Below are 23,330 nucleotides of genomic sequence, written 5' to 3' on the forward strand. Positions count from 1 at the left end.
GCCTACAGGAAAATTAAAGAGACCTTTGGAGATAAGAGAACCATATGTATGAACATCAAGAGCTCAGATGGAAACCCAGTTCTAAGCAAAGAAGGGAAAGCAGAAAGGTGGAAGGAGTATATAGAGGGTCTATACAAGGGCCATGCACTTGAGGACAATATTATGGAAATGGAAGAGGATGTAGATGAAGATGAAATGGGAGATACGATACTGCGTGAAGCGTTTGACAGAGCACTGAAGGACCTGAGTCGAAACAAGGCCCCCGGAGCAGACAACATTCCATTGGAACTACTGACTGCCTTGGGAGAACCAGTCCTGACAAAACTCTACCATCTGGTGAGCAAGATGTATGAAACAGGCGAAATACCCTCAGACTTCAAGAAGAATATAATAATTCCAATCCCAAAGAAATCAGGTGTTGACAGTTGTGAGAATTACCGAACAATCAGTTTAATAAGCCACAGCTGCAAAATACTAACACGAATTCTTTACAGACGAATGGAAAAACTAGTAGAAGCCGACCTCGGGGAAGATCAGTTTGGATTCCGTAGAAATACTGGAACACGTGAGGCAATACTGACCTTACGACTTATCTTAGAAGAAAGATTAAGGAAAGGCAAACCTACGTTTCTAGCATTTGTAGACTTAGAGAAAGCTTTTGACATTGTTGACTGGAATACTCTCTTTCAAATTCTAAAGGTGGCAGGGGTAAAATACAGGGAGCGAAAGGCTATTTACAATTTGTACAGAAACCAGATGGCAGTTATAAGAGTTGAGGGACATGAAAGGGAAGCAGTGGTTGGGAAGGGAGTAAGACAGGGTTGTAGCCTCTCCCCGATGTTATTCAATCTCTATATTGAGCAAGCAGTAATGGAAACAAAAGAAAAATTTGGAGTAGGTATTAAAATCCATGGAGAAGAAATAAAAACTTTGAGGATCGCCGATGACATTGTAATTCTGTCAGAGACAGCAAAGGACTTGGAAGAGCAGTTGAACGGAATGTATGGTGTCTTGAAGGGAGGATATAAGATGAACATCAACAAAAGCAAAACGAGGATAATGGAATGTAGTCGAGTTAAGTCGGGTGATGCTGAGGGTATTAGATTAGGAAATGAGACACTTAAAGTAGTAAAGGAGTTTTGCTATTTGGGGAGCAAAATAACTGATGATGGACGAAGTAGAGAGGATATAAAATGTAGACTGGCAATGGCAAGGAAAGCGTTTCTGAAGAAGAGAAATTTGTTAACATCGAGTATAGATTTAAGTGTCAGGAAGTTATTTCTGAAAGTATTCGTATGGAGTGTAGCCATGTATGGATGTGAAACATGGACAGTAAATAGTTTGGACAAGAAGAGAATAGAAGCTTTCGAAATGTGGTGCTACAGAAGAATGCTGAAGATTAGATGGGTAGATCACATAACTAATGAGGAAGTATTGAATAGGATTGGGGAGAAGAGAAGTTTGTGGCACAACTTGACCAGAAGAAGGGATCGGTTGGTAGGACATGTTCTGAGGCATCAAAGGATCACCAATTTAGTATTGGAGGACAGCGTGGAGGGTAAAAATCATAGGGGGAGACCAAGAGATCAATACACTAAGCAGATTCAGAAGGATGTAGGTTGCAGAAGGTACTGGGAGATGAAGAAGCTTGCACAGGATAGAGTAGCATGGAGAGCTGCATCAAACCAGTCTCAGGACTGAAGACCATAACAACAACAACAACAACAATAACCTTTTAAGTAATATAATGTGTAATACTCTCGAAGGTCAAACATGGAGATGTTTCTTTTTAAACTTTGTTTGAGCTTATCCAAGCTTTCTTTTTGAGTTCTCATTTATAAGGAAAACATAGAATATTAATGTTTTTAATATTAATTTTTTTTTGGAATGGAAAAAACGAAATTTAGGAGATCCCTTTATTCTGAAGTCTTATTTTTCATGTGTGAGATTTTTTTTATTTCAATTAAAAATTTGTCATTAACTGATTTTCATTCATTTTTTATGTATGGTAAAAATTTATAATTAACTGATATTCTTTCATTTAAAAATCGAGTGTTTGGTTAGGTGGTCAAGAATCAGCAGAAGCAGACAAATATTGCTAGTAGCCCTAAGCCTGTTGCAGCACCAGCAGTATCCACCCACTTATGTATTTTGCTTTTTATGCCACTGCAGAAAGTCATCATCTAACATCAATGTTATCAATGTATTAAGAATGGTTATTACCTGCTATTTATGGTTAGATGTTGATGATGTAATGGAGATATTCATTGATGATATGTAAAAATTGCACAACCATAATATCAAGTAACACAAATAAAGTTGCAAATGATGCACTTTATGAAGGAAATGCCTTTAGTCAGCAAAGACCTTGTTAACAGCTCAAAGTAACCACACAAGTTTTATGTTATGCCCTTGTAGCATCTAACCATTTATCAAAATCTCGCTATGTGGTGAAACTTATCCTCATGCACTCTATCGAAACATTTATGTACTTCATGTATCTTTACTACTCCACTTAATAGAATTGCAAGTGCCCAGAACAAAAAAGCATCATTCAGACCAGCGAAACATTAATATTAATGAGGTATTAAAGCATAATAGATAGAGAGTGACAAGCATTTGAAATGGGAGATTCAGCGAATGTTTCTTCTTTGTTGTAACCAGTGGAATGTGAAAAATCATATGGAGATTGGTACAACTTTCTCCAGATCAGTTGTTTTTACACTTTAGTTGTACTCCATAGAAACCCCTACCTCAAACCTGTGCTACATGGAGCTAAATCTGACTTAGTGGAGCAGCCTTCAAAAATATGACTTGATATCAACAGTTCTAAAAACTGTGACTGTCATAATTTAAATCTACGTGCAGACTTTGCAAAATGTTTCCTGATTGTTTAACTTCCTTATTACAGCACTGAAAAATATATCCTAATATACCTGTTGGGGGGCCTTGCCCTAAAGCCTCTAACTATGAACAATATCTCATGCTAACACATTGCTCACTGCACCATACTTACAAAGTATGTAAAATGATTTGTGGTAATGACTACAACGAGAAATAAATTTAAGAGAGTAAAAATAGCAACACAATGCAACCCAACAGAAAGAAATGCACTAAACACTGTAACAATGGCCCAGAATATGCAGAACAGTTAGTTTCATGCTCCATGAATTATTTGTGTGAGTAATCATAATGATATGAATTCAGTAATTTTACATTGGTATGTAAATATTGCTAGTTGCTCACTATTTATTTATTTATATATTTACTTTTTTCTGGTGTCAGTAAGTCTTCCCTCCTACTTTTTAAATATTCCTTAAGCAGAAATTTTCCTATGGAATACAAGGATTTGACAAGGAGAAATTTTTTACCTTGTTTTCAAATTTAACTATTCTGTCTGTAAGACATTTCATATCACTGGGTAGGCGATAAAATTTTGGTACCAACACTGTGCACCCCTTCTGGGATAAAGCCAGTCTTAAGACCAATCTCAATATGGACTAACTGATATCATTTTTATCTTCTGTATTGCAGTTATGCACATTATTCTTCTTTTTGAACCTAAGTGTGTTATTTATAACAAAATTCGAGAAAGAATAAAGATACTGTGAATCAGTAGTCAAAATGCCTGATTTCTGAAACACATGTCTACAAAATGACTATGGGTGAGCAATGTATACTATTTTTATTGTACATTTTTCAGGACTGAGAACTTTTTTAAAGATGAGTAACCCCAGAATATATGCTGTTTCGCATCGCTGAACGAAATACACGAAATGTATTAACTTGGCAACAACAAAACACAGACAAGATGGGACACAGTACCGTAAAAGGAGAAACTCACACATAAAATCATCAAAATTTTCAAAAAATAGTGCATAAACATGGTGTTCAGAAGATGGTGTTCATATCAACATGGTGTTGATATTAGGTTAAAACTAACAGAAGACTTAACATATATACCAGGAAGCACTTGTATATCAATTACAATGTAACAAATATGATGAGAGATACACATGACAAACAGGTATGACATTATATATCCAATACAAAGAACGTATGAGAGCTTGCAACTATGGGACTAACACAGAACATTAGTAGAGCAAGCCAGGTAACACAATGACAAGCTAATTTCTAGGGAGGAAGATATGAAAATAATCAGAATAAACAATAATAAATATTCTTATACGAAAATTATCATGAGCACAAAATTAAAGCAAAAAAGAATTTTAAAAAACCAAGAGAAGACAATAAACAACCCAACTCGCCATTCAAATTAACAGAAAAAAAAACAGTACAGAACAAACTGGCAGACGATCATCAGAATAATGGCACACATTCCTTTTCCCTTTACTCTTCCCTTACTCCCTCCAAACAACCTCTAAACAAAAATCCAACCGTTGGATCACTTAGAACCCCATCCTTCACTCGCTCCCTGACCCACATTCAACATTCTGACAAAAAAAAAAAGAAAAACAGTCTTGAACAGATGCAGGTGTCGAGAGAAAGAGAGGGGAGAGGAGAGAGAGAAGTGGAAAGAAACGTTCAATAAGAAGAAATCACTTGTATACACAATCAAGACAAGAGGTACCTATAAAACAAGGATAACGATACATAGCAGAACTTGATCAGATATAGCTGAGAGCAGGAGAATGGAAAGGAGTCATTAAAAGTAGTAGGTGAAATTTATTATTTGGATAGCAAAATAATTGATGATGGCCGACACAAAGAGGATATAAAATGTAAACTGACCGTATCAAGAAAAGAATTTCTGAAAAAGAAGAATTTGTTAACAGTGAACACAAATACAAATGGTAGGAAATCTTTTCTGGAGGTATTTATCTGGAACGTTGCCAAGTACATGAGTGAAGGATAGACGATCAACAGTATGTGCAAGAAGAGTGTAAAAATGTTTGAAGTATGGTGCTGCAGAAGAATGCTGAAGATTAGATGGGTAGCTCGAATAAATAATGAGGAGGTTCTGAATCAAAGTCGGGAAAAATGAATTTATGGCACAAATTGAGTAAAACAACAGATCAGTTCATAACCACTTTCTGAGACATGAGTCTGTTTAGTTATGGATGGAAATGTGGGTGCTAAAAATGGTAGATCGAGACGAAGGCTTCAGTATAGCAATCAGCTTCAAGTGGATGCAGATCGCAGTAGTTACACAGACAAAGAGGGTTGCAGAGGATACAGTAACATGGACACCTGCATCAAACCTGTCTTTGGACTGAAAACCAGAACAACAACATGTAATTTCTGAACCACGACAGCGTGTTATCTACTTGGAAAGACAGGCTGGGGCATTTATTTTCTTAATGTGTGTGATATAAAACACTGCCAAGTAGACAAATGCATCTATGTCATTCTTGCAAGTACTTAACTAACTTGTATTGTTCCTCTTATAAACTTCTTGTAACGGAATAGTGAAACCTTTCTGTTTTATCACCGTACATGATTTTTCTGCTCTGAAATCGTATAGTTAGCGGCGGTTTGCATGGATGTGTCTCCGTTCTACTTATCAAAAGAAACGTTGTCATCATGTAGCAGTGTTCGTGAACAACAGTTGCTCTACCAACTATATCTATCTAGTGTTTTCCGCCGATAAAACTTTTTTGACAGGGATGTATCAAAACAGTAAATGAACACCGTTAAAGGATCTCTCACGTTTTGTAGATGCAGTTTCTTTCCACACAAATGTCGCAATTACAGTCAAGGAAAATAAGAAGTGAGGAGATAATTTTGCTACGCCGAATAATGACTAAGGTAAGCAAAAGATAGTGCAGACATCATGATATTGGCAAAGATCTCCTACAGTTCTAAGTTACTCGGTGTAGTTACAAAAGAGATCATTTATGTGCCCGCAATACAGTAGTGCAGAGTTGTAAAGAACTTTTAATGCTGCTGTAAGAAATCTTCCTCACTCTTATGATTACAGACCTAGCGGAAATTCGCTAAGGCAGTTTCGGGACATCAGTGAAACAGTTGAAATTACGTTTAAGGATTTTAAAAGTGAAGCTGCAAAATTAGTAGTAGGCCTAAGTGAATCCTGCTTGCAGATACAAATCATTGCTTTCGTTGAGAATCGAAACTTTGATTTTTATAAGGAGAGTATTTAGTATCTGATTCGTAAAAATTTGGAATGTTACTGTCCGTCCTTGTTCTCTTGATTACACACTACTGCGTACTTACTTTACTCAATGGGATCATGTAGTAGCATAGAATTAGACAGCTAAGACGAAAAGCAGAGACAAATTAGGCAGACGGCTCATTTCTTACCTCCTTTCACTAACTTCCTTCCAACTCCTTGGACTTCACCTGAAAAAGGCAAAATATGTTAGTTACACTGATATAAAGACGTCCTATCAAGCATTTGCGTGTGGTGTCTATGAAACAAAAAAATTGTCGTAGCTGGTCATTTTAGCTGAAAGCTGTTTCTGCATTCCTGACATGCTGCACATTTACTGCAAAGAGCCGGAAATTGCAAATGTGTGAAGTTAGAATGTGAATTGCGAAAAGCATCTTCTTGTATTGTTCAATATACATTCAATATACATGGATGAGCGAGAGCTTTGTGGCTGCCTTCACAATAGCGAGGTCCTCAGCTTATGGAATGCGATGCAACAGCGATTCTGCTTGGCTTGAATTCGACAAGATCCTGACAGGGTGGGTACTTGGTAATATATAGCGCCACATGTCTATGTACATGTCACGTAATTCCCGAATTTATGGCCAGTCGCTCGCGCATGGAGAACTGGAACCTGATATCTTCCAGTTTGTGATCCTTCGGGTTCAGATTACACACGTTTTGTGGCCAAAACGTCAACATGAGTCCAGTATGACTCCCCTGGAACCACTGTAGCATGTTCCTCGTCTTGTGACAGGGTCAGTTACCCTACCGGAAGGGACCATCGCCGTCGCGGAAGACGAAAAGAAGGTCCGCAGTAATGTTCACTTAATCCACGGTAGTCATGGTTTCTTCGAGTACTATCGCGGAGCCCCTAGAATTTCAGGTGGATTTCATCCACGGCATATTAGTGCTTCAGCCGGCCTGCATTTGTGTCGCTAGTATGAAGCGGTTGATCGCCTGAATGGCAGTTTGGACATGAACATTAACCTGATGTGTTACAAGAAATGTCATTCGTCTGAACAGGCGACACGTTCAAGTGATCCACGGTCCAATCTATGCGATCCATTGCTCACTACAATGTTTGTAGTATCGTCTGGTGCAGAACAGCACGTTAAACGTTGTGCTCAGAAACAGTTGTGCCAGCGACAGCAATGCGTTCTTGTCAAGGTCACGTATGTCAGCGATTTTGTCCCGTATCATCACTATCAAGGACAGGTAAATGCAAGAGTTAATAGAGCTAGTGCATCCAAGTTTCTGACAAGAATAATGTACAGAAGCAAGGAAAAGAAAACTGGCGAACCGTTAGATGCCATCAGTCAGGCAGTTCTGATGTGGCGCTCGATAGTGGAAGCAGGATTGAGTAAAATCGAGACATATAAACTTTCTCGACCTATAACAAGCGTTCGATTATGTAACATGGTACAAAATATGGGAAATAACCAGGAAAATAGGTACATGGTATAGGGGAAATTGTACAAAATGTGCAAGAATCAAGAGAAAATAATAACAATGGAAGAAGAACAATAACGTATTCAGATTATAAAATGTATAAGACATATATTCATTAAATGAGATTTTCACTTTGCGGCGGAGTGTGCGCTGATACGAAACTTTCTGGCAGATTAAAACTGTGTGCCGGAGCGAGACTCGAGCTCGGGACCTTTGCCTTACGCGGGCCAGTGCTACCAACTAAGCTAACCAAGCACGACTCACGGCCCGTCCTCGCAGCTTTACTTCTGCCAGTACCTCGTCTCCTACCTTCCAAACTTTACAGAAGCTCTCCTGCGAACCACTCCTGAAAGAAAGGATATTGCGGAGACATGACTTAGCCACAGCCTCGGGGATGTTTCCAGAATGAGATTTTCACTCTGCAGCGGAGTGTGCGTGGATATGAAACTTCCTGACAGATTAAAACTGTGTGCCAGACCGAGACTCGAACTCGGGACCTTTGCCGTTCGCGGGAAAACATCCCCCGGGCTGTGGCTAAGCCATGTCTCCGCAATATCCTTTCTTTCAGGAGTGCTAGTTCTGCATGGTTCGCAGGAGAGCTTCTGTAAAGTTTCTGGCAGAAGCAAAGCTGCGAGGACAGGGCGTGAGTCGTGGTTGGGTAGCTCAGTTGGTAGCACTTGCCCGCGTAAGGCAAAGGTCCCGAGTTCGAGTCTCGGTCCGGCACACAGTTTTAATCTGCCAGGAAGTTTCATATATTTGTTTCATTCCTTTTGTTTAACCTGTGCAATGAAGAAGCAATGATGGAAGGAAAAAAAGGTTCAAGGATGGTAAAAGGACATTAACTATAGCGCAACATCCATATTTGGCAGAAAAGCACAAGGTAAGAAGTGGTCTGCAACAGCACCAGTGCAGATGTTATGGCTTACAAATTATGACAACAGCCGTCGCAACGTACCGAGCCAGCCTGGTGAGGTGTGGAAACAGTTGACACAGCAGTACCTAAGTGGAAAAGGGCAGAAGCCTTTTCACTTCTGTGGCCGCCAAATTGTTTATGCCACAAGGCACAGCAGAGCCGAAGCAAGTCACTTCAGCTCTATCGCCATCGAATTGGGACGCTCCGGCGCCGTGTGCAGCGCTGCTTGTATACCACTGTTCGCCGTTCTGCGTCGGGGCAGTCCGTCCTGAAACCGCGGGACCAGAAGCCACTACTGGCCCCGGGAGGCAGCTTGCCAGCTTTCGACGTGAGCAGTGGGTCAGTGCCGTCACGTTGGCTGCCTTCCGCACTCAGGACAGCGCAGGGTGCGTGAACTGTACCGCAACACGCGCAGCCGCGGCTGGCCGAGACCACATGCGTCGCGAGGAGCGAGCAGCCCAGCCGACGCTGTGCTCTGACGCCACTGCAGGGCGACAGGACAGAACACAGGGAGCGGCTAGGAGCCTCAGCCATGTTGCTGTTTCCCGCACTGAACCACGGCAGGGATCACTAATAGAGCAGTTTAGAATTTCAGCTACTTGACTGGCACCGCACTGCATGCCCTGGCACCACAGATCCACCGGCTGTATACACTACTGGCCATTAAAATTGCTACACCACGAAGATAACGTGATACAGACGCGAAATTTAACTGACAGGAAGAAGATGCTGCGATATGCAAATAATTAGCTTTTCAGAGCATTCACACAAGGTTGGCGGCGGTGGCGACACCTACAACGTCTTGACATGAGGAAAGTTTCCAACCGATTTCTCATACACAAACATCAGTTGACCGGCGTCGCCTAGTGAAAGGAGGAGAAATGCGTACCATCACGTTTCCGACTTTGATACAGGTCGGATTGTAGCCTATCGCCATTGCGGTTTATCGCATCGCAACATTGCTGCTCGCGTTGGTTGAGATCCAATGACTGTTAGCTGAATATGGAATCGGTGGGTTCTGGATGGTAATACGGAACGCCGTGCTGGATCCCAACGGCCTCGTATCGCTAGCAGTCGAGATGACAGGCATTATCCGCATGGCTGTAACGGATCGTGCAGCCACGTCTCGATCCCTGAGTCAACAGATGGGGACGTTTGCAAGACAACAACCATCTGCACGAACAGTTCGACGACGTTTGCAGCAGCATGGAAAATCAGCTCGGAGACCATGGCTGCGGCAACCCTTGACGCCGCATCACAGACAGGAGCGCCCGCAATGGTGTACTCAGCGACGAACCTGGGTGCACGAATGGCAAAACGTGTTTGGCGACATCGCGGTGAACGCGCATTGGAAGCGTGCATTCGTCATCGCCATACTGGCGTATGACCCGGTTTGATGGTATGGGGTGCCATTGATTACACGTCTTGTTCGCATTGATGGCAATTTGAACACTGGACGTTACATTTCAGATGTGTTACGACCCGTGGCTCCACCCTTCATTCGATCCCTGCGAAACCTGCATTTCAGTAGGATAATGCACGACCGCATGTTGCAGGTCCTGTACGGGCCTTTCTGGATACAGAAAATGTTAGACTGCTGCCCTGGCCAGCACATTCTCCAGATCTCTCACCAATTGAAAACGTCTGGTCAATGGTAGCCGAGCAACTGGCTGGTCACAATACGCTAGTCACTACTCTTGATGAACTGTGGTATCGGGTTGAAGCTGCATGGGCAGCTGTACCTGTACACTCCATCCAACCTCTGTTTGACTCAATGCCCAGGGGTGTTCTGGGTACTGATTTGTCAGGATCTGTGCACCCAAATTGCGTGAAAAATGTAATCACATGTCAGTTCTAGTATAACATATTTGTCCAATGAACACCGGCTTATCATCTGCATTTCTTCTTGGTATAGCAATTTTAATGGCCAGTAGTGTACATCTGCGTTACGCTTTTACTGTCATGTTTGTTCGAATGGTACAGTGTAATACGCTTTTGAAAAGGTTTTGAGAAGGGGAAGTGGATTACCGAATGAAGAATATAGGTTGCTATTTAAAAATGGGTACTGCTGTTCACATCTTCATAACGAACAAAGCTACTAGTAGGTGCAGGTGGGCAACACTTGTTTGATACATTTCTTACTTTACTTGTGCACACAGTGTTATTTTGAGACGCAGCTGCCGCGCGGCTGGGTCAGAGGTCGCGCCGCCGCCACTCACCGACTCCGCCGGCGAGGCCGCGGCCGACGCCGCCCACGACGCCCAGCGCCGCCTCCGCGCCGCTGTCCGCCGCCCCCGCCACGCCGGACAGCAGACCTGCGACGGGCCGCCACGGCGAGGAGGCGGCCGCCCCCGGGCCGCGCCACAACACCAGCACCGCCGCCGCCAGGGCGCCGCACGTCTGCCGCAGAGCGAGACAGCAGAGTGAGCCAGGCGTCCTCTCACCGGACGTGATCGCGTTCGCCGACGAGGAACTGGCCGTGTCTGGCGACCTCACAGTGGGTAATTACACATTCCGAGCGTGAAAGGAAGGTGTATATAGGGTGGTCCATTGATAGTGACCGGGCGAAATATCTCACGAAATAAGCATCAAACGAAAAAACTACAAAGAACGAAACTCGTCTAGCTTGAAGGGGGAAACCAGATGGCGCTATGGTTGGCCCGCTAGATGGCCCTGACATTGCTCAAACGGATTTTATGTAAGATGGCAAGAACTATGCCCCTTACATGAAGTCATTAAAGATCACCTAACTCACGTTGAGCGAACAGTAGGGCTGAACAAAATGACTGACAGGGCACAATGCATCTTGTAGAGGGTATAGTACGGACGTATCGAATTAAATAATGTCGGGTGATGGTTTTAAAGTAATTCACACGACATGAAAACTTTGTGGAAACGAGTCGATTTACTGGTCGCTAGTTTACCCCAGGGAAGTATTTAGAGTTGACCGTGGCCGGCTGGGGAAAGGCGAAGGGAAGCGACAATAGGCAGCTTAGGGCGGCTCAAGTTCTGAGAAAGCAGTAACGCGGCGTGGCCTCCAGCCGCCTTAAGATGAGTGACAGCATGGGTGGTTGACCCAGACCCCATGCTGGTGTACCGGGAAACAGACGGAGAACTTGTACGCCTGTTGATAAATGTCCGTCGTCCCGTTTTCAGGGAAACATGCGAGAAAGCCGCGCAAAGTTACGGTGGAGCGGTCAACAGAGGTCAAAATATGCGTATTCGTGGCTATAGCAACTTCACGCTGAATTCACGGTCTGCAGAGTCTGAAGTAAATCAGGTGAAGAGCGACAGAATGAAATACGCCGGCCTCCAATGGGAACGTAGGACCGAGGAATTTGAGGTACTCTCCTGGGAGTCAGAATTCCGGAAAAATTTGTGTTTTGTGCAGACGCTAACCTTGATGGGTGGCCTGGGAGGAGCTAATAGAAGAAGTTGAGAGGAAGGGAAATTTTGTGGGAATTTGCTCACTTCCCAGAGCAGGCATTGGTCGGCGCTGGGAAGCGACGCATAATTAACGCGACTTGCGCTGCAATTGGCGTAAGTGATTTTACTGGAGGGGAAACCGAGGCGAAGAGTGGACTGGGGGAAGTCCCCATAGAGGTCTTTCGTTCCCAGCTTGCCTAGAGTGCGGACGTGGCGTTCTTCACTCAGCTTGCCTGAGAAAGAGTGAGCATCTCTGCAGTTTAGGACTTAGCAAATGGAACGATTGAGCTTGGAGATGGGAAGTTTTGGTTCAGCTATGTACTGAGCAAGATAGCTATGAGTGAATAGACGAGCGCAGCCTTGCAGCACCACGAGGTCGGCCGACGTCCTCACAACGACGCCGCTCCGCCACGCTGTATTCGGTGATATTGCGCCCGCTCCGGCCACTGATTAATTTGCTGGATCACGTCGGCAAAGTTTCCACGAGGGTTTCATGGGCCGTGTATTGTAGAATTCTTCTCGCACTTCGCATTACGCCTGGGTCAGTCGATAGGAATTACTTTTGCTTTATCGCGCTTTACTCCACGCAAACGCAATTTATTACCACTGCCTGTTAGGAGAGTCATGTAATGTGATCATTGAAGGTCGTGAGTTAAAATAAATCTGTGCTAATCGACTGCATCTGTTTCCAATCAAGTAGTTGAAATCCCAAATCACTTTCTTAATTAATTTTATGTTCAACATTTGCATCTGGTGTCACAATAGCTGAATATAACATCAATGTGCACCCCTTTTTAATTAAAAGGGCTCAATTCTGAACCAATTAATGTCAACACTGCCACCGCAGTTCAATCAGAAGTCACAGGGCCTTATTACTTTCTTTGCATTATCCGACATTGCCGCAGTTTTGCACTCTCTGTTGATGTGTTAGCCAATTACCTGGGGTGAACACACACCAAAACTAGATAAGTGACGGGTGGGGTGTTACAATTAAATCAACTGCGTTTTTTTAAATGGGAACCCCCATTTTTATTACATATTCGTGTAGTACGTAAAGAAATATAAATGTTTTAGTTGGACCACTTTTTTCGCTTTGTGATAGATGGCGCTGTAATAGTCACAAACGTATTAGTACGTGGTATCACGTAACATTCTGCCAGTGCGGACGGTATTTGTTCCGCGATACATTACCCGTGTTCAAATGGAACGTTTACCAGATGCGGAAAATGTCGATATCGTGTTGATGTATGGCTATTGTGATGAAAACGCCCAACGGGTGTGTGCTATGTATGCTGCTCGGTATCCTGGACGACATCATCAAAGTGTACGGAGCGTTCGCCGGATATTTGCGTTATTTAAGGAAACAGGAAGTATTCGGCCACATGTGAAACGTCAACCACGACCTGCAACAAATGATGATGCCCAAGTAGGTGTTTTAGCTGATGTCGCGGCTACTACGCAAATCAGTAGCAGGCAAATTGCGCGAGAATCGGGAATCTGAAAAACGTCGGTGTTGAGAATGTTACATCAACATCGATTGCACCCGTACCATATTTCTATGCACCAGGAATTGCATGGCGACGACTTTTAACGTCGTGTACAGTTCTGCCACAAGAGAAATTACGGGACGATGACAGATTTTTTGCACGCTTTCTATTTAACAACGAAGCGTCATTCACCTACAGCGGTAACGTAAACCGGCACAATATGCACTATTGGGCAACGGAAAATCCATGATGGATGTGACACGTGGAACATCAGCGACCTTGGCGGGTTAATGTATGGTGCGGCATTATGGGAGGAAGGATAATTGGTCCCCATTTTATAGATGGCAATCTAAATGGTGCAATATATGCTGATTTCCTACGTAATGTTCTGCCGATGTTACTACAATATGTGTCACTGGTTGACAGAATGGCGATGTACTTCCAACGTGATGGATGCCCGGCACAAAGCGGTATTGAATAGCATATTTCATGACAGGAGGATTTGTCGTCTAAGCATGGTTCAAATGGTTCAAACGCCTCTGAGCACTATGCGACTTAACTTCTGAGGTCATCAGTCTTCTAGAACTTAGAACTAATTAATTCTAACGAACCTAAGGACATCACACACATCCATGCCCGAGGCTGGATTCGAACCTGCGACCGTAGCGGTCACGCGGTTCCAGACTGAAGCGCCTTTAACCGCACGGCCACACCGGCCGGCACTGGCCCGCATGTTCATCGGATCTGACGTCCCCAGATTTCTTTCTGTGGGGAAAGTTGAAGGATATTTGCTCTCGTGATCCAACGATAACGCCTGACTACATGCGTCAGCGCATTGTCAATGCATGTGCGAACATTACGGAAAGCGAGCTACTCGCTATTGAGAGGAATGTCGTTACACGTATTGCCAAATGCACTGAGGTTGACGGACAACATTTTGAGCATTTATTGCATTAATGTGGTATTTACAGATAATCAGGCTGTAACAGCATGCGTTCTCAGAAATGATAAGTTCACAACGGTACACGTATCACATTAGAACAACCGAAATAAAATGTTCAAATGTACCTACGTTCTGTATTTTAATTTAAAAAACCTACCTGTTACCAACTCTTCGTCTAAAATTGTGGGCCATATGTTTGTGACTACTACAGCGCCATCTATCACAAAGCGAAAAAAGTGGTCCAAATAAAACATTCATATTTCTTTGCGTACTGCACGAATGGGGGTTCCTATTTTTAAAAAAACGCAGTTGATATCCGTTTGACCTATGGCAGCGCTATCCAGCGGACCAACCATAGCGCCATCTGGTTTCCCCCTTCAAGCTAGACAAGTTTCGTTCTTTGTAGTTTTTTCGTTTGACCCTTATTTCGTGAGATATTTGGCCCGGTCACGATCGATGGACCACCTTGTATACGCAGACTGAAGCGACGAATGAAAATTCGTATCGAAGCCTCTGCAGTGTTGTCCTAGTTTAGAGGGAGTGCCGAGTGGGTTGACGCGTGAATGGGAATTACGACTGAGGACGGAGGCGAGCTATGGTAGCCAAGAATTTTGGCAAAGCCACTGTGCCACCCTGGTGTAGTGGTCAGCACATCTGTTTAGAGAATAGGTGACATGGGTTTGAAAACTAGACTCGGTACAAATTTTCATTCATCGCTTCAGCCTGCATATATATGTTATAAATATTGGAGCCTTGAAAAGGTTTCTGAAACCATATAGTTTCATTTGGTGAAAGGAAGAATCTGCCAAATGGACAGGAATGTGGCCAATAAAATGTATCACAGGTAGAACAGAGGACACGCCATTTTGGATTAAGTGAAATTTAGTTGAATACTTAGTTGGTGATTTTTATACGGTAATGTAGGTTCTATGAATATAAGGTGTTTGAAAGCAACAGTACATTCGCGGTCTCTCGAAAACTCCTCGTGTTTGGTACAATTTGTTACGACAAAATGATGCCAAACTATGTATCGGCAGTTAAATGCTTCTCGTATTTGAGGCTTTTGACGACTTGCCTCCTATGAATGTATCCCGTTTCAGTGGTACAGCGCACTGACGATATGTCAAAAGCGCGTCGTTTTTAGCGGAAATTTTTACAGTTAAATATCAAAAAATGAAATCTTTGGCTACAGGTGTCAGACATGTGTATAAATTCTCTAATATATACCTAACACGTTGCTATCAAGTGAAAGGCATGCAGTTGTCGATAGTTGTGAACCGTGAACTGAATGATAGCAAGTTCATATCCAGCTACTAGTATTTATACTGGACGGCCAGAACACACACACACACACACACACATATATATATATATATATATATATATATATATATATATATATATCCAAAGCCCATAAATTCAACTAAATACCTAGAAATTACAATTACGAAGAACTTAAACTGGAAGGAACACGTAGTAATCAAAGATTGCGTTTTATTGGTAGGACACTCAGAAAATGTAACAGATCTACTAAAGAGACTGCGTACACTGCTCTTGTCCGTCCTCTTTCAGAATACTGCTGCGCGGTGTGGGATCCTTACCAGACAGGATTGACGGAATAGAGCGAGAAAGTTCAAAGAATAGCAATACGTTTTGTATTATTGCAAAAAAGGGGGGAGAGTGTCAGTGATGTTGATACAGGATTTGGTGTGGACGTCATTAAAACAAAGGCGTTTTTCGTTACGGAGAAATCTTCTCACGTCATTCCAATGACCAATTTTCTCCTCTGAATGCGAGAATATTTCGCTGACGCCGACCTACATAGGGAGAAACAGCCATCATAACAAAATAAGAAAAATCAAAAAATGGTTCAAATGGCTCTGAGCACTATGGGACTCAACTGCTGTGGTTATCAGTCCCCTGGAACTTAGAACTACTTAAACCTAACTAACCTAAGGACATCACACACATCCACGCCCGAGGCAGGATTCGAACCTGCGACCGTAGCAGTCCCACGGTTCCGGACTGCGCGCCTAGAACCGCGAGACCACCGCGGCCGGCAAGAAAAATCAGAGCTCGCACGGAAAGGCATAGCTATTCGCTTTTTCCGCGCACTATACGAGATTGGAATAGTAGAGAAGTATTATGAAGGCAGTGGAATGTGATTAGCAGAGTATGCATGTAGACGTAGATGTAGATGATTGTGGCCGCATCACTGCAATAAACGGACTTTGAACGCGAAATGAGTGGAGAGCTTCAAATCTCCACGCCCAAAATAATTTCGGCCTGCTCAGTCAAAGCTCAGGCAAATGATTTTTGTTTATGATCATCATGACAGATTCCCACGTGGAACAAGTTCCACAGCAGTGTAGTATCGAAACTTCACTCAAAAGCCTGCGCAGAAAATGCACAAAACCCGGCCTCAGTTGCTCGAGCTTGAGCCACTGATTGTCCACGACGGTGCTCACCCGCATGTCGGTGGTGTTGTAGCCCAAAAACTGTGCTAACACGGATGAAAAGTATTGCCGCATTCTCACTGGGGCCCGGACATAGGTCCACCAGACTTCGACTCATTCCCGAAGTTGAAAAAAACCTATGCGTGGTCGTCGTTATCTTTTCTGTGGAAGAGCATCCTAGCATCGTTACCCGAGCCATATTGGAGGACTGAAAAGAGACGTTATAAAAATAAACGCGTAAATAAAAAAACAGCTTACATTACTTATGAAATGTCCCTCGTGCATTACCCCGGGTATTTACACTGCGTGCGAGTACAGAGGTGTTAATAATCTATGCCGTGTTATGTCTTTTATATCGACATTTTTACGTTTTTGAACATATCTTCCGGGGCGGAAGTGGATTAGCGAATAAAAAGTATAAGGTACTATTTAAAAGAGACGTATTGCTGATCATATTTTGGAAACGGACACGATTACAAGAAAGGAAAACGATGGTTAATAACGCCCTGGTAGCTGAAGAACGTTTTTCAAAATGGCTCTGAGCACTATGGGACTTAACTTCTAAGGTCATCAGTCCCCTAGAACTTAGAACTACTTAAACCTAACTAACCTAAGGACATCACACACATCCATGCCCGAGGCAGGATTCGAACCTGCGACCGTAGCGGCCACGCGGTTCCAGACTGTAGCGCCTTTAACCGCTTGGCCACACCGGCCGGCGAACGTTTTTCGATGCTTTTTTTTTTTTTTGCTTTTCTTGTGTTGAGAAAAGTTATTTGTGGTCATCGAGCTAAATGGGGACTCATGTTTATGGGCAACACATGACAAAAGTAACAGCCGGGAACACCTCCAGTTCCTGTCGTATGTAACGGAGGTCACAACGCCTTCTTGAATGTCCTCCAACAACGAGACGCATCATGCCTAAGTCTCAAGGACGAAAAAACAATTCTATCAAGAAGGAAACGGCAAGTCGGTCACCTTGGCAACTCTTCCACGCGGTTGTCGCATCGCTTCCGGTATTGTGCCACTGTAGTCGTGTGCTACAGCGGCGGCCACGTTGTGAGCATGGCTCTTCAAGCCCACACACACGTCTCTGTCTTAGTACCTCACAGATTTTTGCAAAGCCACGGTTGCCACCGAAACGTGAGGCAGCCTGTAATTGTTACTGATGTCTTCAGTCCAAAGACTGGTTTCATACAGGTCTCAATGCTAATCGTATATTTCTTTCTTTCTTTCTCTGGGCCTTGTGCCGCCCCAAAGCAGGGCCGGCCGTGTTATTACAGATTTGGCAGTGTTAGTTGCAGAGGATGGCCGGATGCCATTCCTGCCGTCACCCCGAACCCCCTGGGACGGATGTAGTGTACCCCAGCTGTCTACGTCTAGTGTAATCCATGAAATAGTGCGAAGGTGTTCAAATGTCTGTGAGTCGTGTAACTGAGGCGGAACGTGGGGACCAGCCCGGTACTAACCTAGCAAGATGCGGAAAACCGCCTAAAAACCACATCCAGGCTGGCCAGCATACCGGTCCTCGTCGTTAATCCACTGGGTGGATTCGATTTGGGGCCGGCACGCCTACCCAAGTCCAGAAACCAGCGCATTAGCACTCTCGGCTACCCTGACGGGTCAACGCTAGTCATATATGTGCAAGACTATTCTCTCTTCAAAACTACTGCAAACTACACTGAGGTGGCAAAACTTGTGGGATAGCGATTGCACGTATACAGATGTCGCTTGTATCGCGTACAGAAGGTATGCGAGGGCAGTGCATTGATGAAGGTGTCATTTGTTGGCTAAGTGGTTGAAATGGCTCTGAGCACTACGCGACTTAACTTCTAAGGTCATCAGTCGCCTAGAACTTAGAACTACTTAAACCTAACTAACCTAAGGACATCACACACATCCATGCCCGAGGGAGGATTCGAACCTGCAACCGTAGCGGTCGCTCGGCTCCAGACTGTAGCGCCTAGAACCGCACGGCCACTCCGGCCGGCTATCATTTGATCTCTGGTGACTCATATGAAAAGGTTTCCGGCGATTATCGCCTCACTACGGGAATTAACAGACTTTTGAAGGCGAAATGGTAGTTGAAGCTAGATGTATGGGGCATTCCATTTCGGAAATCGTTAGGGAAACCCAACATTCCAAGATCCACAGTGTCAAGGGTGTGCTGAGAATGACAAAGTTCAGGCATTAACTCTCACCACGGACAACACAGTGCCCGACGACGTTCACTTAACGACCGAGAGCAACGGCGTTTGCGTAGAGTTTTAGAGCAAACAGACAAACGACACTGCGTGAAACAGCTGAAGAAAGCAACGTGGGACGTACGACAAACGTATCTGTTAGGATAGAGCGGCGACATTTGGCGTTACTGGGCTATGGCAGCAGATGACTGACGCGAGTGCCTTAGCTGACAGCGCGACATGGCCTGCAGCGCCTCTCCTTAGCACGTGACCATATCGGCTGGACGCTAGACGACAGCAAAACAGTAGTCTGGTCAGATGAGCCCCGATTTTATTTGCTAAGAGCTGATGGTAGCGTTTGAGCGCGGCGCAGACCCCACGAAGCTATCGACCCAGTTTGTCAACGAGGCACTGTGCCAGCTGCTGGTGGCTCTGTAGCGGCGTACGATAGGTTTACATGGAATAGACTGGGTCCTCTGGTCCAAACGAAACGATCATTCACTGGAAACTGGTATGTCCGGCTACTTGGAGACCATTCACAGCCATTCACAGACTCCATGCTCTCAAACAGCGCGGGAATTACCACGACTGGCATTGTTCCATATCACTGGGCCACAATTGTTCGTGTTTGGTCTGAAGAACTTTCTGAACAGTTGAAGCGAGTGGTTTGGCCACCCAATCCCCTGATGTGAATCCCATCAAACATTCATGGAACGTAACTGAGATGTCAGTTCATGCACAAAATCGCACACCGTCATCACTTTCTTAACTCTGGACGGCTGTAGACGCAGCATGGCTCATTATTTCTGCAGGGGACTTCCAACGACTTTTGGGGCCATGGAACGCCTAGCTGCTGCACTGCGCCGGACAAAAGAAGATCCGACACGATATTCGGAGTTCCCAGCTCAATGTTTTTACAGCTGAACCTCCTTACTGCAGTCAGGTTTGGTCTCTCTCTACAATTTTTATCCCCCATTCCGCCACTCACATTACCCTCGATTAAATGAAAAAATTTAACGGTATTGGCCCCAGACGGGTCAGTTGTTCCCGGCAGATCGCCGTGTCATCCTCTGGAAATGGCTTCATTGGATGCGGTATCGAGGGGCATGTGATCAGCACTACGCTCTCCCGGTCGATGCCCAAATTTACATTTGTTAACAAACATAGTTCTACAACTACAGTATGCAGTCCTCGTCACTAAATTCCAACGTGATTGAAACACTAATCAGCAATGACACGAGAGTATGGTGACTCAGATCACGGAAGGTATGGTGACGGTTCCTATAAAAAGGACACGGCTGGTAGTCCTCAGTCAGAACATGTGCTGTGTCTCTCATAAACTCGTCGTTGTGAAGATGTTGAAATCTCTTCTTTTTTTTCTACTGCAGTCTAAAGTACTCAACGTAGTTGGGAGATCGTTACTTCTGCCCTAGTGGTAAAATGCGGCCCATATAACATATCTTCATCGATTTGATTGAGAGAGTATTAGTAACGTGCCTTTTCCCTAATATCATTCGTCTATCTATATATTTTTTCCATTTTTTTAAAAAAAGTTATAGGTGTTAGAGTCCTTCATTCCCGTCTTCTTTTGTCGGCTATGATGACTCTAAGACATCTATGTTATTACTCGCATGTTAAATGCTAATAATTACCATAATTTTGGCAGTTTTTAAGATTATATTCATTTCATTTACAGGTCCTGTATCCATCATTATTTGACTGATGACAGTTAATTTTGAAGCTCCATTTTTCCGCTGTGAAGCAAAGGTTCGTCGATGCGATGACTACGCGCCGTACTATTACATGTTTAACTGCTTCATTCATTTTAGAGCCTGCAGTCTCATCTGCCATCCACTCCTGTTCCGGTTTCTTTTTTTGGCGTCCACTGCGATATATTTCTTCACATTGTACAATATTTCCACACAGTCACACATCACCCAATGAATTCTGCTCCTGTCACGTCAACACGACGTCAAAAGAAATAGTAATACTCACAGAATCAGCCGTGGTTGTAATGAATGTGCAGCTACTCGGTGAGGTTCAGTGTGGGCTGTAATTATCGTATGGCAGTAAAACTCGGTAAACACGCTAATGCGATAATGCGGAACCGATTAATGCTGGAAAATTTTGGTCACCAGGTGAAAATTTGGCGTTGCACACTGTTTGTGTGATGGCATGACATCCACGTTGTCATATGACAAGCCATAATGTGAGTGAACAGTGCGGCTATCGACAAGGAGACCCGATGTCATTAAATAATTTCAACGAGTTGTTGTAGTCTCCCGTCCTGAGACTGGTTTGATGCAGCTATCCATGCTATTCTATCCTGTGCAAGCTGCTTCATCTCCCAGTATGTACTGGAACCTATATCCTTCTGAATCTTCTTAGTGTAATCATCTCTTGGTCTCCCTCTACGATTTTTACCCTCCACGCTGCCCTCCAATACTAAATTGGTGATCCCTTGATGCCTCCTACCAACCGATCCCTTCTTCTAGTCAAGTTGTGACACGAACTCCTCTTCTCCCCAATTCTATTCAGTACCTCCTCATTAATTATCTGATCGACCCATCTAATCTTCAGAATTCTTCTGTAGCACCACATTTCGAAAGCTTCTATTCTCTTCTTGTCCAAACTATTTATCGTCCATGTTTCACTTCCATACATGACTACACTCCATACAAATACTTTAAGAAACGACATCCTGACAAATCTATACTCGATGTTAACAAATTTTTCTTCTTCAGAAACGGTTTCCTTGCCATTGCCAGTCTACATTTTATATCCTTTCTACTTCGACCATCATCAGTTATTTTGCTCCCCAAATAGCAAAACTCTTTTACTACTTTAACTGTCTCATTTCCTAATCTAATTCCCTCAGCATCACCCGATTTAATTCGACTACATTCCATTATCCTCGTTTTGTTTTTGTTGGTGTTCATCTTGTACCCTCCTTTCAAGACACTGTCCATTCCGTTCAACTGCTCTTCCAAGTCCTTTGCTGTCTCTGACAGAATTACAATGTCATCTGCGAACCTCAAAGTTTTTATTTCTTCTCCATGGATTTTAATACCTACTCCGAATTTTTCTTTTGTTTCCTTTACTGCTTGCTCAATATACAGATTGAACAACATCGGGGAGAGGCTACAACCCTGTCTCACTCCCTTCCCAACCACTGCTTCCGTTTCGTGCACCTCGACTCTTCTAACCGCCATCTGGTTTCTGTAAAAATTGTAAATAGCCTTTCGCTCCCTGTATTTTACCCCTGCCACCTTTAGAATTTGAAAGAAAGTATTCCAGTCAACATTGTCAAAAGCTTTCTCTAAGTCTACAAATGCTAGAAACGTAGGTTTGCCTTTCTTAATCTGGCTTCTAAGATAAGTCGTAGGGTCAGTATTGCCTCACGTGCTCCAATATTTCTACGGAATCCAAACTGATCTTCCCCGAGTTCGGCGTCTACTACTTAGGTGAAGGCGTCCTCTTCCGGTGGCAGCTATTGACGAGGTTGCTGCTGCTGTAACGGACCACGCGGCGTCAAGTGCTCTAGACAGCGCTAGTGGTCGTGCAGTGTCACGAGGATTGTCCATCTCACGGTCATAAGAACGGAATGTTCTGCGGACTATACTACACTGGTACGTGCGAGGAGAGATCGTGAGTCGTGCTTGGGTAGCTCAGCTGGTAGAACACTTGTTCGCGAAAGGTTGAGGTCCCGAATTCGAGTCTCGGTCCAGCACACAGTTTTAATCTGCCGGGAATTTTCAAACACGACAAACTTTGGAAAAGCCATTTCAGTTTTCAATTTCACTAGTAGATTATGGTTCAATACTTTGTATGCTATTCTCAGGCCCTTTATGACGATATGGCGCTAGTACTAGTGAACTGGAATAAGTACTGGCACGCTCGCTCGCTTTTGTGTCTCCCACAATGATACAGCTCTTGTTTCGCCACAAATTCCAGATCAAAGGATTATGAACGAGTGCTACACGCCACCGTCGAGGATAGAATGGTTACAATGAGTCGGAGTCTTCTTTGAATGAGAGAAGCAAGTCTTCTGGTCTAGACTGTATAGCAATTAGGTTCCTTTCGGAGTATGCTGATGCATTAGCTCCATACTTAACAATTGTATACAACCAACCGTTCGCTCGACGAAAGATCCGTACCCAAAGACTGGAAAGTTGCACAGGTCACAGCAACATTCAAGAAAGGTAGTAGGAGTGATCCACTAAATTACAGGCCCATATCGTTAACGTCGATATGCAGCAGGATTTTGGAACATATATAGTGTTCGAACATTATGAATTACCTCGAATAAACGGCCTATTGACAAACAGTCTACATGGGTT

At 43.7% G+C, this 23,330-nt stretch overlaps 1 protein-coding gene across 2 annotated transcripts in view; it reads right to left on the reverse strand.

The window, feature by feature from the left end:
* Window positions 1–23,330, reverse strand: part of LOC126418925 (uncharacterized) — a 119,795-nt gene that overhangs the window by 69,263 nt on the left and 27,202 nt on the right. For both annotated transcript variants that reach the window (XM_050085952.1, XM_050085951.1), the window contains exons 2-3: window positions 10,715–10,895; window positions 6,283–6,321 (exon numbers count right to left, since the gene is read on the reverse strand). In XM_050085952.1, coding sequence (XP_049941909.1) covers window positions 6,283–6,321; window positions 10,715–10,895 — 220 coding nt within the window. The remainder of the gene's footprint in view (window positions 1–6,282; window positions 6,322–10,714; window positions 10,896–23,330) is intronic.

This window comes from Schistocerca serialis, chromosome 9, assembly GCF_023864345.2.
Source record: "Schistocerca serialis cubense isolate TAMUIC-IGC-003099 chromosome 9, iqSchSeri2.2, whole genome shotgun sequence".
Taxonomy (NCBI): domain Eukaryota; kingdom Metazoa; phylum Arthropoda; class Insecta; order Orthoptera; family Acrididae; genus Schistocerca; species Schistocerca serialis.